The sequence below is a fragment of the Chiloscyllium punctatum genome, chromosome 38, assembly GCF_047496795.1.
Source record: "Chiloscyllium punctatum isolate Juve2018m chromosome 38, sChiPun1.3, whole genome shotgun sequence".
NCBI lineage: Eukaryota > Metazoa > Chordata > Chondrichthyes > Orectolobiformes > Hemiscylliidae > Chiloscyllium > Chiloscyllium punctatum.
The window spans coordinates 11,622,358-11,641,002 of record NC_092776.1 but is presented as its reverse complement, the minus strand read 5'-3'; the positions used below and the strand labels follow the sequence as shown (position 1 = coordinate 11,641,002).

General features: G+C 43.0%; 1 protein-coding gene across 3 annotated transcripts in view; it reads right to left on the bottom strand.

The window, feature by feature from the left end:
- Nucleotides 1-18,355, bottom strand: part of LOC140463341 (zinc finger matrin-type protein 4) — a 394,724-nt gene extending 376,369 nt beyond the window's left edge. For 2 of the 3 annotated variants that reach the window (XM_072557164.1, XM_072557166.1), the window contains exons 1-2: nucleotides 18,197-18,355; nucleotides 9,321-9,425 (exon numbers count right to left, since the gene is read on the bottom strand). In XM_072557164.1, the coding sequence (XP_072413265.1) occupies nucleotides 9,321-9,425 (105 nt within the window). In that variant the 5' untranslated portion in view covers nucleotides 18,197-18,355. The remainder of the gene's footprint in view (nucleotides 1-9,320; nucleotides 9,426-18,196) is intronic. The other variant, XM_072557165.1, reaches the window with a different exon arrangement.
- Nucleotides 18,356-18,645: the final 290 nt, after the last annotated feature.

Sequence of the window (18,645 nt, the reverse complement as noted above, 5' to 3'; positions counted from 1 at the left end):
TGAAATTGAGGTGAAGTTTAATGTTGCAAATCCAGAATTTTGAGACAACTGCCAATGGAGGAGCGATTAATAAGGGGGATGCTCAATAAGCCGGAATTAAACCTCCATTTCCTCTCAGCTTCCCTCTCAATTCCGGTAATGTTGCTGCTTCCCTTTCTGACCCACCTGACAATTTTGTCCTGCATCTCCCTTTCCTGAAACCGGGTTCTGATTTACAATCCAAACGACATCACTGGAAACCATATAATTGCAGTCAGTGGGAGCTTGCTGTGCACAGACTGGCTGCTGTTCCTCAGCAGTCACCATGTTTCACAGTATAAAGTTCTTTGGGAGGTCTTGAGGCAGAAGGATTATGTTTCTGGTTCACTTCGATTGGACTAATTTATCGCAGAGTGGAGTCAGGCTTGAAATAACTCCAGAGAGGCTGGTATCCTGTCACCACCTTCCAAACCCATGACCACTTCCATCTAGAAGGACAAGGGCAGTGGATGCATCGGAACTCCACCACTTTCAAGTTCCCTCCAAGCCATTCACCATCCAGATTTGAAAATATATCACCGTTCCTTCACTATCGTTGGGTCAAAATCCTGGCATTCCCTCCCTAAGGGATTGTGGGTATACCCATAGTAGTTGGACTGCAGGAAGCAGCTCACCACCACCTTCTCAAGGGCAACTAGGGATGGGTAATTAAAAAGTTGGCCAGCCAGCAATGCCCAGGTCCCAGAAATGAACTTTAAAAAAAACAAGTGACCCTGTATTTACACACAAATAGTCCTTGTCTTTAGTTCTGCCTCATTCAGGGATAGTTCCCAAAGTGTCAGAATCTCTGATCTTCTCCTTCCTCTGTCAGCCAGGGCTCCCATATTGGTCTGGATTCACTAAACGTGTGAATGATTAGTTGGATGGTAACCTCCTCTCCCCTCAACCCTGGCTAGCTCCAAAGCCAGAATGTAGCTCCTTTAATTCCCCATGTATCCCAAAGCAGTAGTGATGCAGTGGGTAGAATCCCTGCCTTTGGCTAGAAGACCAAGGTTCAAAACCCACCTTGGGGCTTGCTCCCCATGGAAAGCATGTCTGTAACATGGACAATCAAGTTAAGGGTGAACTTGTCAAGTCTATCCAACATGTGCCAATAACAAGAGTCGGAGAGATTCATAGAATCAAAGAATCCCTACAGTGTGGAAGTAGGCCATTCGGCCCATCAAGTCCACATCAACCCTGTGAAGAGCGTCCCACCCACATCTCCGGACACTACGGTCAATTTACCATGACCAATCCACCAACCTGCACATTTTTGGACTGTGGGAGGAAACCCACGCAGACACGGGGAGAATGTACAAACTCCGCACAGACAGTTACACATGGCTGGAATAGCACCAGGTCCCTGGAGCTGTGAGGCAGCTTTGCTAACCACTGAGCCATTGTGCCATCCCTGGTCAACAATGTGACAAAAAGAACATTGAAGTCTCTGTTAGTTAATCATAACTCTGGGACTAGAGTGTGCATATTGCCATGGGGGGTGGGTGGGGAGTAGGCTGCTTTTTGGTTCAGTTATCATAGAATGTCTGAACTGTAGACACAGACCATTCAGCCCATCAAGTCCACACTGGCCCTCCCATCCAAATCCACACCCCTACCCTCTCCCTGTAGCCCTTCACTCCCAATGGCTAACCCACCTAGCCTGCTCATCCCTGGACACTTTGGGCAATTTAGCATGGCCAAACCACCTAACCTGCACATCTTTGGACTGTGGGAGGAAACCGGAGCACCCAGAGGAAAGTCATACAGACACAGGGAGAACATGCAAACTCCTTACAGCCAGTCACCAAAGGGTGGGATTGAACCTGTGCCGCTGTTGTGAGGCAGCAGTACTAATCACTGAGCCATGTGCCACTCCAGATGGCCGTGCGGGAACATTTTGATGCCAATCAATGGGGCTTTGATCTCCATTCTGCCTGTGGTGGATTTGAGACCTGTACGTTGTCCTACCTGTAGTGCTGAGGGTAAAACCTACTGTTGGCAGGGAATTGAAGAAAGAGGGCTGTCTATTCAAAACAGTGGCAAGACAATGCTCATCAGGAAATCCCAGTCTCTAACATCTGAGTGTATAACTACACTGCACCAAAATGTGTTGAAAATAAGTTAAAATAATGTTTCTTCTCATCATGCATTCTCAAATAAATTACTTTGTCAAGTGCCAGTTTATATTATAATTATTTGCTTCTCGTTTTATAACCAAACTGACATTAACTGAATAATAAAAATTTTTATGAAGCATTTAATGGCAAGTATTTCATGTAACAGCCTGAAACTGATAGTAGGGACAAACTACAGCAGATGCTGGAATCTATCCTGAAAACACCAAATGCTGGAGATCACAGCAGGTCAGGCAACATCCGTGGAGAGAGAGCACGCTAACATTTTGAGTCTAGATGACTCTTCATCAGAGGTCCAATGAAGAGTCATCTAGACTTGAAACGTTAGCTTGCTCTCTCTCCACGGATACTGTCTGACCTGCTGTAATCTCCAGCATTTCGTGTTTTCAGTCCGAACTTGATGTTTGCTGTAGCTGCACTGAGTTTGCAGCAAGACACAAACCAGAATTTGGGAGTGCTGGATGGAGAGAAAGTGAGAGATGGAACGTGCAAGTGAAAGACAGAGAACAAAACACTGCAGATACAACAGAAGAAATTAAGGATTTGCATTTTTAAAGTCCATGGGATTGCCCAATGCACCTCACAGCCAATTACGTGCAGTTACTTTGGCACACAGCAAGATTCCAGAAACAGTGATAGGATAATGACTAGATAGTCCAATTTGTGAGATTGCCTGAGGTATAAATATTGACCAGGTCACTGGAAGGAATTCCCATCCCGTCCTTCAAAATATGGTCATGAGATCCTTTATTTTTACCTGAGAAGGCAGGTGGGGGTTTTGATTTCAGGTCTCATCCTAAAAATTGTTCCTTCAACAGTCCAGCGCTTACTCAGTACCATGCTGGAGTGTCAAATTAGAGGTTCATGCTTCACTCTTTGGAATAGGACGTAAACCCACAACCTTTTATTCTAGCATTTATTGCCCATCTCTAATTGTCCAGGTAAGGGTGGCAGTTTCCTTCCCTAAAGGAATATGAATGAACCCAGTGGGTTTTATTCTGATAATCAGTAATGGTTTGTTATGAAGTTGTGGGTGTACTGTTCCTTGAAGGGACCTGAAATTTCTGTCTAGCACAGTGTTCTGAACAAGGTAACAATGTAACATTTGGTCAAACAGCTAGAAGTAGTTGGGTTGCTATGAGACTGAAACAAATTCAAATTTGGCCATTCAGTTTAAATTATGCCCCAAGATACCAAATTCCAATCAAGATTGAATTTAGTATATTGATAATATTAAAACCAATGAAATGATCCAATGTTTTGGGGTATAAATATCAGTCATTTTTAACAGTTAGTCAGAAGAGAGAACTGCCAAAAGACCAACAGATGTAGGTTGCTAGTTTAAGAGCTCTCTGAGAGGTACTAGTCTGTGGATGAACCCTGCACAGCAGAACATTGAGGCCAACCTGAAGAGAGAATCTACAGAGGAAAATCTACAGAGGAAAATTGGCAAAGCTGACTGGTTTTGAAATGTGATTTTTTTTTGGTAAATCATAATCGGGATTTTTTATTGGACTAGTAGGGGAGGAGGTAAAAGATAGGTTTAAGAGAAAGGAGTTGAAAATAGTTGTTAGTTCATATTCTTTGTTAGACTTAAAGAATAAAATTGTTCATTTTTGCTTTAAATAGAGACCTCTGGGATAGCTGTTTGCCTCTTGAATTTCAACAGATTAAAGCACGTACTGAATCTTTTCTGTGTTGCTGGTTAAATTAGCAAAGGGATTTACCCATGTTGTAACAGGTTTTATAAGAAACATGCTCTCTTATTTTCCAGATTATTGTTGAATTCAAATCCCAGCATATGCCCCAGCTGGCTTTAAACCCAGATCCCCAGAATATTACTAGGGTGTCTGGGGTTAACTGTTCAATCAAGAATACCACAAGACCATTGCCTCCCCCTCACTCTGACTCAGAGTGCTACTAATGGAGTCTTGTACACAGCAGATATACTTCAGGAGCAAGGTAGAGGCAGAAGCGTGAAAGAGAGAAAGAAAAGCAAATATGAAGTAAGGACTGAAAGATGCTGGAAGAGATTAGGGATACCTTATAACATCTAAGAAGTATTTAGATGTACACTAGTGATGCCAAGGCAAACAAGGTTCTGGGAGAAAGTGAGGGCTGCAGATGCTGGAGATCAGAGTCAAGAGTTTGGTGCTGGAAGAGCTCAGCAGGTCAGGAAGCCTCCGAGGACCAGGAGAATTGATGTTTCGGGCATAAGTCTTCCTGATGAAGGGCTTACGCCTGAAATGTTGATTCTCCTGCTGCTCAGATGCTCCCTAATCTGCTGTGCTTTTCCAGCACCACATTTTTGATACAAAGTTCAGGCCAAATGTTGGAGAATGGGACTAAATAGTTAGGTGGTTGGTTTTAGCTCAATAGACCAAATGGCCTTTTTCCTATGGTGTAGAAGTCTGTGACTCTATCACTGTTTCATGTGACACACTTTAACTATTTAAAAGGTGAGGCAGACATATGAGTCCAATTACTCTGATCCTTGGGCTTTTCCTCCTACCTGCCCCAGGTTTAATTCATCCTTCTGTCTGCAACTACCATTCCACTATTACTAATTTGCATTACCACCAACGTGATAATGACAAGACAAAACCCATTTGTCAGTGTTGCTGACTGAGGGATGAAGTGGATGAGCCAGTGTTGGACTGGACGAAGTTAAAAATCATAAGACACCAGGTTATAGTCCAACAAGTTTATATGGAGGCACTGGCTTTCAGAGCACTGCTTCAACCACCTGATGAAGGAGCAGCGCTCTGAAAGCTAGTGCTTCCTAATAAACCTGCTGGACTATAACCTAGTGTTGTGTGATTTTTAACTTTGTCTGAGGGATGACTGCCCTTACACACCAGGGAGGATTTTTCTGTTTTTCTTCATTAATTGCACAGTTAGATCTTTCTCTCCAAACCTTGCAGCTTCCTGACTTGGAACAATACCACTGTTCCTTCACAGTTGCTGGGTCAAAATCCGGGAATTCCTGCCCCAGCAGCACTAGATGCACCGATCTGCAAAGCCCCCACCTAATTTGTTCAACAAGGCATATCATCACCACCTTCGAGGGCAATTAGGGACTAACGTTGGCCCAGCCAGTGATACCCACATCCTGTGAAAGAATTTAACATCTCATCCAAAGAAGCTTTCATATTCCTTTGAAGATTGTTAGTCTTTGTACTCAGGTCTCTGGCCTTATTATTCCTGTCTTCACTGAGTTGAAGTGGTTTATATTCTTTGACATTAGCTTCAAAATTGCAGAATTCATTTGCACTCTGCTCCAAGGGTTCTCTACATGGGTCTGACCTGATGCTGTGGTCATCTAGATATAGCATTAACCCTACTCCAATGATAACAACCTTCAACCCACTCCACAAAATTGAGCTAATAGTTCAGGAAGACAATCCAGTGCAGTATGAAGGGAGTGCCGCACTGTTGGAGGAGCCATCCCTCAGATGAGATACTAACCCAGTATGTAAGTGCCCTCAGGAAAAATTTCCTGGACATTATTCTGAAAAAAAGCAGGGGATCCCCCTCCCCCCAGTATCCTGGCTAATATTCATCCCTCAGATAACAACATTTAAATGTCTGACTTGTTCATTATTACGTTGGAAGCTTGTGGGAGTTACAGCTTGTGGTTGTCATGCTTTCCTACATTAAAAACTGACTAGATATCAAAGGAATTTAACTTGCTATAAAGTGTGTGTATGTGCGTGATATGCATCTCCAATTCTCTTGTTTCTAATGGATCCTGAGCAGGGATATCTGAAGCACAGACAGACACACGACGAGGAAGAGTAAGATAAAGTCTGCACTCTCATCGGAGAGAGACGGCTGGTGGTGAGTTTAACCTAAGGGTCACTGAATCTCAGGCAAGGTTGAGAAGACTGGATCTTCATCGTGACCTCAGCCAGTGCGAGGGTTGAACCCATTCTTTTGGCATCACCCCGCATTAGCAGCCAGCTTACAGAGCTAATCCTGCCCCCCCCCTCCCCCCCACCACCACCCCCACCCCCACTCCGCAATGGGGACATGCTCACCAGTCAGAATCAGGAGACTTTCCAGGTCTCCAGAAGCCGTGAAACTCCCTCAAACTGAGCTCAAGATGTTTACAAACAGTAGCAATGTCACACATGACAGAAAATCCTTTCCTCCCAAAACAATAAAATGATCTCATGCTTTATCCTATTGCCAATAAACTGAGCAACCACTGATAAAGTAATTGAGCAGCTTTTGAAAGTCTAATAAATTTATGCAGAGTAATGGGTCTGTACATCTTATGACACAACAATTTTTTTTCTTTTTGCCTTACATTCTGTACAGTTCTGAAATTTTGTTCCTTTCTAGCCCTAAACACTGTGACTCTCAGCCATTTCTGATGAGCAGAACATTGACATGAAACATGAACTCTGCTTCTCTCTCCACAAATTCTGCCCAGCTCGCTGGGCATTTCCTGAGTGTTGGCTGGAAAGTGCGTCAGGATACGCTGTGGTCATGAAGGGTGCTACAGAAATGTAAATTCATTCTTGGTTTGGCAGGGTGGCTCAGCACTGCTGCCTGTCAGTTCTAGGGATCCAGGTTCAATTCCAACCTTTGGTGATTGTCTGTGTGGAGTTTGCACGTTCTGCCTGTGTCTGCGTGGTGCTCCTGTTTCCTCCCACAGTTGCACATATGCAGGTTAGATGGATTAGCCATGCTAAGTTGCCCACAGTGTCCAGGGATGTGTAGGTTAGGTGGATTAGCAATGAGAAGTATGGGGATAGGGTGGGGAACTGGGTCTAGTTGGCTTGCTCTTTCGAAGGTCAGTGTAGACTCAATGGGCCGAATGACCTCTTTCCACACTGTGGAGAGTCTATGATTCAGTTGTTTTTCCAGCATTTCCTGTTCATTTTAGATGCCATACTAATGTAACAAATGACTGCATTGATTCATTAATGTGAAGGTCAGAGGTGGTAAGGGGTTTTCTTAATACACCTGGGTACATGAATCAACCACACTCAGTGCCTCAGGCCTGCTCCACCATTCAATAAGATCATGGCTGACCAGATTGTGGCCTCAAATCCATATTCCTGCCTACCTCTGATAGCTTTTCACACTCGTGTTCACTCAGGATCTATCCGTCTCTGCTTGAAAAAATATTCAAACACTCTGCTTTCAACACCATATTAGAAAGAGAGTTCCAAAGACTCATGACCTTCTGACCAAAACTTGCACCTAATCTCTGTACCAAACCGCAGTGCTAGATTCTCAGACAATAAGGAACATCATCCCCACATCTGCCCTGTACATTTTGACAAAATATTTACGACAAAACTTTCAGGAAGCAGAACATTTGTCAAATGAAAAGTATCATGTAGTTAATCTTCCACTTTGAACTGACAGAGTTTCTCATTATAAGAAAATACATAGAACACCTGAGATTTAGCTCTGCATTTATCCTGCAATCTATCTGATGTGTTGAATGCCCCAGTTTTGAGGAAACTTTATTCTGTATTTAACTCTGTGCTGTCCCTTATCTTGGAAGTGTTTGATGGGGACACTGTAAAGGGAACTTCACTCTGTATCTAATCCAGTGCTGTACCTGTTCTGGGAGTATTTGATGGGGACAGTGGTAGAGGGAGTTTTAATCTGTATTGAACCCTGTGGTGCACCTGTCCTGGGAGTGTTTAATGAGGACAGTGTAGAAGGAGCTTTACATTGTATCTGAGTTCATGCTGTACCTCTCCTTGGAGTGTTTAATCAGGACAGTGTAGAGGGAATTTTACCCTGTTGTACCCGTTCATGGAATGTCTGATGAGGACAATGTAGAAGAAGCTTTATTCAGTATGTAAACCTGTGCTATCTCTGTCCTGGGAATATTTGAAACACTCTTTGAGCTCCCTCCTAAGCCTGGAAAGCCAATCTCTTCTACTCAAGGAGAACCATCATTGCAGAAGATATTGCAAAATGAAATGATGAATGGGCAGTGATCTGTTGGATGTACAGGCTCCCTGGGATCTCGTGATGTACTTTCTAATGTTCATCTCAAACAGCTCTCCTTTTGACAATGAGCACACTGTTCTATGTTTACCAAGGGCTTTTGATCTGTCTCAATATGTTTTGATCAGATCCCTGACTCCTGACATCTCTGGAAGATTGGCACTTGCAACTTTAATGGACTAATCACCTACTGCCAGTAGGTTTCCTGCAGTCAGTACAGGTACACAATCCCTTATCCAAAATTCCTGGGGCCAGTTGTTCTCCGGAATTTGGAATGTTTTGGATTTCGGAATAAATTACATTTTCACAGCGAAATAAAAAAAGGACCTAACAGCAGATGCACATGTGAATAGTATGAGCGCTGAGACACAATTGACACTTGCCAGTGCTGGGCCATGTCACCATGTCACATCTGAGAGACATGGTTCAAGTGGGGGTGCTGTTAGGTCACCAGTTCGCACGCCAAAATGACGCTCCACACTCCATGAAAAATTTTCTGATTTTGGATTTCAGAATTTTGAATAAAGGGTTGTGTAACTGTACCTGGCAATGACTTTGAATATGTGGAAAAACCTTTGACTCCAGGCAACTTTGACTCTCAGTTGGTAGCCTTCCCCCACTAAAGTCAAAAGCTTGTGGGTTCATGCTCCGCTGCAAGGAGTTGACCACCAAGTCCAATCTGACAGTGCAGCGCAGTACTTAGGAAATCTTTCACTGTCTTTTACATGAACTGTGGAACAAGTGCCTCATCTGACCTCCCAGGTGAATGTATAAGATGTGGCGCCACTATTTCAAAGTTGAGCAGTATTGTCTTGGCCAACGTTTATACCTCAGCCAATGACTGAATACAAAGATCATCAGTGGTAACGCATTGTGGGAACTTGCTTTGTACAAATTGGCTGCCATGTTGGCTATTTACAAGAGTGATGATCAGGTACTGAAATCACTCTGAAGTGCTTTGGGAAATCATGAGGTCATGAAAAACAGGACATAAATACAATCCTTTTTATCATTTCTTCCATCCAGTTAGGATATGACGCTTGTTTTTGTTTTATTTTTAATTCGCAAGCAACTGGAAGAAGACCCTTCTGTCTCCTGACGAGTGAAACAGCCTGCTAAAAGGATTTAATCTTTTGGGAAGGGTCAGGGGTTAGGAGTGGGTGATAGAGTGCCAATATTCTTTACCTCGTAATGTGCTACTCTCTGGGACTCAGAGATTAACTGTGCATTGCAGATGTTACAGTAGCTGTCTGTGAACAACTCCGTTTCACCTGTCCCCGCAGATTTCATCTGCAAAAGAGAAAAAGAAGATACACAGACAGACATAAGACGCCTGGAGCGACATTGGCAGCTGGAGGCTGAAATAAATAGTGTCTGAGTTAATTGTACAGACCCCAGTGAGATTGTGCACTTTATTTAGAAAAATCAAAAGAGTTCTTAGGATTGGAACGAAGACCAGAAATCCAGACAAAACACGTCTGTTAACTCTATCTCGTTCTGGCTGCAGAAACAAATTAATTGTCATTTGAATCCATTTATAGTCCCCACTCCGATATGCTTCCCCATGGCCTCCACTGCATATAAGTGATGAAAATATAATTCCTTTCACTCACAATATTTGACACCTTGTGCCTGCAGTATTCAGACAGACAACAATTAGGATTCCATTGGAAAGTTTATTTGTCTTCTTTTGCTGGGAACTGTTGTGTTCATGTCGAGCTTCTCTTAATTTGATTCCTTCGATGTTCCCGTTGTTTAAATCCAATCAGGAACTCGGGAAAAACATCTTTACCCAGAGTGATGAGAATGTGGAACTCGCTCTCACAGGGAGCGGTCAATGTATTTGAGGAGCTTCCAGATAAACGCATGAGGGAGAAAGGAATTTCAATGGCAATTAGGGATGAACAATAAATGCTAGGCTTGCCAGTGATGCTATTTCCTGTAAATGAATAAAAAAATTAAAAAGCTTTAAATGAAGATGGGTGACAGGAGACTCACGCAGATTATAAACACAAGTGCAGTCCAGTGGGGCAGAATGGCTGCTTTCTGTGTTATGTATTTTACATAATACAATTTTAAATTAGTGACACATTCACAAGGGAGCCTTTTGCTTTGTGTATTTTTGTACCTGCATCAATGTGCTCAGATTCTAAACAGATTGATTGAGGAGAAGGGACTTTCTTGAGGCGTAACTTCATAATAAATTGTATTTTAACAGCAAATATTATGATGCTTCAGTGCTACACCAATCTAATCTGTTACAATATATGAAACCTAGACTTCTGAGGTTAAATTACGAGGAGAGATTATACAATTTAGGCCTGTTCACTCATGAATTTAGCAGGTTAAGGATCTGATTGGAGTCTTCAAAGTATTATTGGGGAAACACAGGGTAAATAAAGATTTTCACTGGTTGTGGATTCTAAAACTAGGAGAAAGTGAGGACTGCAGACACGGGAGATCAGAGTCGAGGGTGTGGTGCTGGAAACATACAGCAGGTCAGGCAGCGTCCGAGGAGCAGGAAAATCAACGTTTCAGGCAGAAGCCCTTCATCAGGAAACTAGGGCCATCGTCTAAAAACAAGGACTCTTCAGGAGAAATGTTAGGAAGCACTTCTACACACAGGTGTTTGGGACTCACTTTCATAGACAGCAGTGGATCAGTCATTAATTTTAAATCTGAGATAAATAAATTTTTGTGAAGCAAAATTATTAAGGAATATGGGCCAAAAGCAGGTATATGGAGCTAGGCTCCAGATCAGCCATGATTTTATTGAATGGAGAAATGTGCAAACCCGGAAACAACATTCCCGGCTCGTATACTTTCCACATAATGAATAGCACAGTTAAAAGTCTGAATGAAACCAATATCCTTCATTTAGTCTCCTTTCAAAGTGATCTACTCAAAGTCCTGAATGTTAGTTTACATATACTATCCTGTCTCTGGACCTAGATAGATTACACCTCCTCCCACCCCACCCCCTGTAAAAACGCCATCCCATATTCCCAATTCCTTCGCCTTCGCCGCATCTGCTCCCAGGAGGACCAATTTCAATACCGTACAACCCAGATGGCCTCCTTCTTCAAAGACCGCAATTTCCCCTCAGACATGGTTGACGATGCTCTCCATCACATCTCCTCCACTTCCCGCTCCTCCGCCCTTGAACCCTGCCCCTCCAATCGCCACCAGGACAGAACCCCACTGGTCCTCACCTACCACCCCATCAACCTCCAGATACATCGTATCATCCTTCGTCATTTCCGCCGCCTCCAAACAGACCCCACCACCAAGGATATATTCCCCTCCCCACACCTATCAGCATTCCTGAAAGACCACTCCCTCGTCAGATCCACACCCTCCACCAACCCAACCTCCACTCCCGGCACCTTCCCCTGCAACCGCAAGAAATGCAAAACTTGCGACCACACCTCCCCCCTCACTTCCCTCCAAGGCCCCAAGAGATCCTTCCATATCCGTCAGAAATTCACCTGCACCTCCACACACATCATTTACTGCATCCGCTGCAGCTGATGTGGCCTCCTATACATTGGGGAGACAGGCCGCCTACTTGTGGAATGTTTCAGAGGACACCTCTGGGACACCCGCACCAACCAACCCAACCACCCCGTGGCTGAACACTTTAACTCCCCCTCCCACTCTACCAAGGACATGCAGGTCCTTGGCCTCCTCCATCGCCAGACCATGGCAACACGACGCCTGGAGGAAGAGCGCCTCATCTTTCGCCTAGGAACCCTCCAACCACAAGGGATGAATGCAGATTTCTCCAGCTTTCTTATTTCCCCTCCTCCCACCTTTCCTCCGTCCCAACCCTCGGACTCAGCACTGCCTTCTTGACCTGCAATCTTCTTCCCGACCTCTCCGCCCCCCACCCCCTCTCCGGCCTATTACCCTCACCTTAACCTACTTCCACCTATCATATTCCCAGCACCCCTCCCCCAAGTCCCTCCTCCCTACCTTTTATCTTAGCCTGCTTGGCACACCCTCCTCATTCCTGAAGAAGGGCTTATGCCCGAAACGTCGATTCTCCTGTTCCTTTGATGCTGCCTGATCTGCTGCACTTTTCAAGCAACACATTTTTAAGCTCTGATCTCCAGCATCTGCAGTCATCACTTTCTCCTATGTCTCTGGACCTCGTCTTGTTCCTATCTTCCTAACACTGATGGACTATTCAATTAGCTATACTGCTTAAGACTAATTATTCAACTTCACTTCTTCTAGCACAAGTTTTTCTCTCTCTCTCTCTCTCTCTCTCTCACACACACACTCTGTCTCTCTCTCTCTCTCTCTCTCTCTCTCTCCAACTCATTAGCCTAGTTCATCTAAATAACTCTGTACACATTGTGCTATTTATACCCTATGAGAGAAGCTCTGTAACATCATCATAGGGTTGCTCCAGGGTCCTGAAGTCTTTACACACCTGGGTAGCTGTTACACAAAATCTCATTTACTGGCTTTTGAGTGGGATTAACCTAAAGTCACCTTGCTTTGTCCATCAGCGGCAGAATCAATGACTCCTTCCTCAGGGATTGTAACTTCAAAGCTCCAATTAGAAGAACATAACTTTGTGGGCCCATGATGCTCATGTGAATGATCTATGGTTTTCTAGCTGTCAAACATAATCCGCTAACGCTCACCATCAAATCTCTCCAAGAGGAGCCGAAGACTTTTGGGAACATTGCAAGATTTGTGTGAGTGAGGCCCCTTTTGGTCATGGCTGACCATGGGTTGCATCCTGTTTGTTCTGGCTTTCTGCTTCCCTGAAGCAATGTCACTTGTGACTGAAGAGACCAATACTGGAGTGATAATCCCGGTCGCAGAGGTCACATCTGTATGTGGTCATTGATCTGCTCGAGCTGTTGTACTCCTTCCTTGGTGCCCACTTGTCTGCTGGAGCACTCATCAGCCTCTTTTCCCCTGTTTTAAGGTGTTGGTTCAGGGTGCTTCTCCATCTCGTACTGTAAGCTGCAAACCCTTCCCAGGATTCCATAACAATATCAAGCGCCTTCATGTCCCTCATACAGATGTCCTTGTACCACAGCTCAGGACGCCCAGTGGGTCTCTCCCCGGGTGCAAACTCTCCATGGAGGATGTCCTTTGGGATGCGGCCATCCTCCATGCGGTGGATGTGGCCCAACCAGCACAGTCACCGCTGCCTGAGCAGAGTGTACATGCTGGGAAAGCCAACACGAGATAGGACCACTGCGTTGGACTCTCTGTCTTGCCAGGATATGCCCAGGATACAGCGGATACTCCTCAATTGGAAGATGTTCAGGCTTCCCTCCTGTCTGGCACTGTGTAGTCTATGTTTCACTGCTGTTATTGCACATTGCAAGAGTTAGCACTGCTGTAAATGATGCACCAAAAGAATATTGTCTAGACAGTAAGAAAACAGCTGATGAAACCACATTAAGTGCCAATTCCAATAGTCTGGAAAATCACTCAGCTCCAGTTATCAAGAGTTTAAGAAGTTTCAAGGAGTGCCTCGGATATCCCAGATTGTGTCTTCTTTTGAAATATTTGCTTTTATCTCCATTTCAATTCATTCTCTTTCTCCAAAAGCAAATGATTGAATAGGGGTGGCAGGGGCACAGGCAATTACGTGTCATGAGTACTGATTGCTTTTAACTCTGAATTCTCTCCACAGTTGGTGAGAAAGTCAGGGAGAGTTGCAGTCACTATCCTCAAGTGGACAGAAATGGCCCCACATGACTCCTAAGCTAAAATATTAACAGATAATTGAAATATTAGTTAGATTAAAATGATTATTATTTTGTTATAAATTACGTTGTTTGCTCTGCTGATGCATTTTTTAAAAAAATATTGTAATTTATTATCATTCACAAGGTCAATCTAGATGGATAGTGCAGTGATGGTGCCATTATTTGCCAGAAGAATTACTCCCTTCCTCCTTCTCTGATGTTCAGGCACTTGCTCGTACTCAGTTCCCCAGCACACTGACTGACCTTCAACAATGCTGCCGTCATGTACAAACCTGTACATTGAGTCTCTGTAGCACAGTTAAGCGCAGCAAGCCCAGTGTCTACCTGACATTTTGCCTCACTCACATGACTCTCTGTGTCGTTCTAATTCTGGAGGCACTCTGATCAATTGTAGCTGTCTTTCAGCCACCTATTTTAAGGTTAGTTAATTGTGTAAAGACTTGGAGTAAATTATGACATGCTCCTAGTCTGTGGGCTCATAGATTCATAGAGTCATACAGCACAGAAACAGACCCTTCGGCTCAACTGGTCCATGCTGAACATAATCCCAAACTAAACTGCTTGCTTCTGGCCCATATCCCTCCAAACATTTCCTATTCATCTTCTTATCCAAATGTCTTTTCAACGTTATAATTATACCCAGATCCATCACTTCCTCAGGACTTTCATTCCACATGTGATCCACCCTCTTGTGTAAAAAAATATGCTCCTTGTCTTTTTAAAATTTCTGCCCTCTCACCTTAAAAATGTGTCCCCATTCTTGAAATCCCCCATTCCATGGAAAAGACAACTACCATCAACTCTCTCTATACCCCTCATTATTTTACAAACTATTATAAGGTTGTCACCCGACCTCCTACGCTCCAGTGAAAACAGTCACAGTTTAGATCAGAGTGGTGCTGGAAAAGCACAGCAGGTCAGGCAGCATCTGAGGAGCAGGAAAATCAACGTTTCGGGCAAAAGCCCGAATGATGCCCGAAGCGTCGATTTTCCTGCTCCTCGGACGCTGCCTGACCTGCTGTACTTTTCTAGCACCACTCTGATCTAAACTCTGCTTTCCAGCATCTGCTGTCCTCACTTTTGCCTTGAAAAATGTCACAGCCTATCCAGCCTTTCTTTGTAACTCAAATCCTCCATTCCCAGCAATATCCTGGTAAATGTCCTTCATCATCAGAATCACTCCTGTTACATGCGCACCCAGAAGGTTATCTGCTCATATGTTTTACACATAACAAACAGCACAGCTGAAATCTGAATGAAACCAGCAATCCTTCACTCAATTTCCTTTCAAAGTGATCTGCTCCAACTCCTGAATGTTAGCTTACACACACTATCCTGTCTCTGGGACGACTGTGGTGATGGCTTTAACATCAGAATAAAATAGTTTGTACTCACTCGGGTGTGGATGGAGACTATGAATCGAAATGTCTTTAATGAGCGTCTCTTTAAAGAGATCAGTATGTATCAGAAAGAAACTCACATCAGTTTCTCAACTCCCAAATGGATGGGAACAACGATGAGTGGGGCATCAAAGACAAAGTAACAAATCTAAGATAAACAGAGAGAAGGAAGAGAGAGAGGAGATAGAGAAATGAAAGAGAGAGACGCGCAATGATTAAAGAATTTGAAGAGAGATAGAAAGGCACAGGATAAATAGATGAATCAATACACAGATAGATAGAATATATCGGTATATTGGAAAATCATCAGTGCAGCAATAGATGCCAAATTATGATGACAATACAAATAAAACAAATAATGATATTTTGTAACACAGTTACAGATAATTATTTAAAAATGCATAAATCAATAATAGGATTGCATAATTATAAACATATCACAATGCAAATAAAGCACGCCTCTTTCATTTGCGGAATAAAAATGAAAGGTCAACTGTAATCTGCGTTTTTTATTAAAGCCCACAGGCCATGTGTTGTCAGTGTGAGTTATTAAATTCTCAATCATTTACATACGATTTACCAAGTTTGTAAAGTAGGGGGTTGGGCTGTCTCCCAGTCCCTTTGTTCTGTTTCTTATTTGGAAACAATGTTCTTTCTCCTCAATTCCATCACGCTATTTCTTTCATGTGGTTGTGGCAAGAGATAGAGGCCATCAAAGGTGACATTCTGGGGTTTTCTCGTGAAGTTGGAATGAGAGAGATAGCGAGTGATAGAAAGAAAGAGAAAGTGTTAAAAACAGAGAAATAGAGAATGAAAGAAAGATATATATAGGGAGAAAGAGAGTGATGGTAATAGAGAGAGATATAGAGAGAGATAGAGAGATGGAGTGATAAGGAGAGAGAAATAGAGAGTGAGAGAGAAATATACCTAGAGAGAAAGAGAGTGATAGAGATATGGACAGTGGAAGAGAGAGTAATAGAGATAGAGAGACAGAGTGATAGAGAGTGAGAAAAGATGAGAAGTAGATAGCAATATAGAGTTAGAGAAAGAGAGAGAGGGACATAGAGAGGAAGCGAGCTCAGAACTCAAAATTATCCACAAGCTAACACTTTAAATCAGTGTGGGATCTGGGTGACCGCACTAGGAGATGGGCAGTAAGGGCTGTTTTTCCAAGTTGGCTTAAGGTATATTGTTGTGGCAGAAACCAAAGAGCTGTACAAATCCCGACTTGGCAGGGTGTGCTGTGAACACTGCTCGAAATTCAGAAGTGTCCTAATTCTCAAGCACTAAATGTACCCAAACCTTGTCGAGAACAACAATTCAACCACAAAAAGAAAATGACAGTGAGGAGTCAGGCTGGAGGAAGCAGATTTCACCTTGGTAGCAACTTTCCTTTCAATGGAGAAGAAAGGTCAGGGTTATCATCAGTGTCTTTTCTTTAAACTCAAAGACAATCCCTACACAAACCAACTGTTACCACAACCAAGAAAAGGTTGAAATCAGCAAAAGTACAAGTTTGAGTCATTGCGATTGAGTTTCAAAACCTTTAAAAACACATTCATGACCTGAAAGTGATCAGTGAAATTCCACATGAACCTGCACTCCAGATTTTTAATTGCATACAACATTTCTGTAACAGTTAGGAAGTGTCCCCGCGTATTGTATAGACATTGATAAATCTGATAGGAAGTTCAGGTGAAGTGTCTTTACCTGGACAGGATCTAAAACATGGGCACCCCAGCTCATGGGAAAATTAAGGCAGATTGCTTTGATGCATATGCACAAATCAGCTAAACATGGAAGAGAAAAGAAGACAATATTCTGCTGAGAGAGTGACATGAAGCAGGAAACTCGAGTAAAGTGTAAAGACTGATTGAGTTGAATGGCCTGTTTCTCTCAGTCCTATGTAGCTTCTAATACAATACCATAGCCAATTTACAGAGAAAACAAATACAAAGTTCATAAACCAAACTGGTTCTATAATATAAAGACCCCCAGTGTTGAAACTACCTACTTAGTTTTGCCAACTTTCTCAGGAATATCCCCCGAAAGAGCTGAACACCTCTTTGCAAATTAACCATCCTGTTACCTGTGAAGAAGTCTACTAAGAATGAAAGGAGCCATTATATCTCTACAGATGCCAGTGCTAACATACACAAAGGAACTGCAGGAGGGGTGTGAAGAACTAATTTCTGTAGGATAGAGAAGGAAATCTTTTGTATCTCTTTGGGAGAAATTCTGTCTATTTGCTCGATGATTCTCAGTAACAGAAAGCAATATGAAAAGGTTGTTTAGTCAAAACGGTATCACTCAGGTTCCATACCCCTCCAAGATCAGTGTGAAGGTGGCTGGTTCCTATGTAGAAGACTGTCCTCAGAAAACACAGTGAGGAACAAGATTGGTAGACCATTTCTGGTGCCCATGACAGCACAAAAAGTGACCTGTTTTGTACTCTGTGTCCAAAGGCACTGCCAGCTGACTTGGTTTAAACTGTGAACTTTATTCTTTTTAAACAAAATCTGCAGAAACGCTTTCTCTCTTCTGAGGTATCCTCACAGTCAGAACACTTTAACAGGTTTGGAGGGAAGCGATTTTGTTTTAAGTATGTAAATATTTGGCGATTGGATATCTAATAAACATCCTGACAATTAGCATCAGCGCCTGTCTCTCACTAATGGGAACGTTGTTTATTTGTCTACATTTAACTCAACCTTGTTGGAAAAGTAGTCAACAATTTGCACACTCAACAGCACTAGCCCAGTCATAGGTTAAAAAAAATGCTGACTTGGAATATATAATTAAAATCACAATATACTTCAAAAATCGTTAAAGTGAGACATCCGATCATCTCATTAGTTTAGTTTTACAGTACTGTAAATATTTGTAACATCATATTTTCATGACATTAAAATCGACTCACCCTGAACTCGTTACAATAGGGAGGAATGTTGCTGCCTTTAGTTTTTCTTCTGCCGGTTTTTCGTTTCTCCTTATCCTTCTGTCGTCTGCCCCCTGGCCCCTATCTCGGTGAGATGGTGTCGGTGAAGGGACACTGTGTGTGTGTGTGGAGATGTGATGATTTGCTAGTAATCTGGGATGGACGATTCTCTCTACGTGACACTATGCCTGGTACCAAAGACACAGCGCCTCCAACATTCAGTCTCACGAATTGACAGAGAGAGAGAGAGAGAGAGGAAAACAATTCTTTCCTCCCAGGTAAATGAGTTATTTAGGCCAGAAATGAAACATAAAGGCTGGCTCATCTCAAATTCCACATCCAACGCTGCCCTGCTTTTCTTTACTACGTGTATCTTTCCTCTTTCAAAGTCAATGAGGGAATGAACTGCTACGTTCAAAGCCACTAGAAGA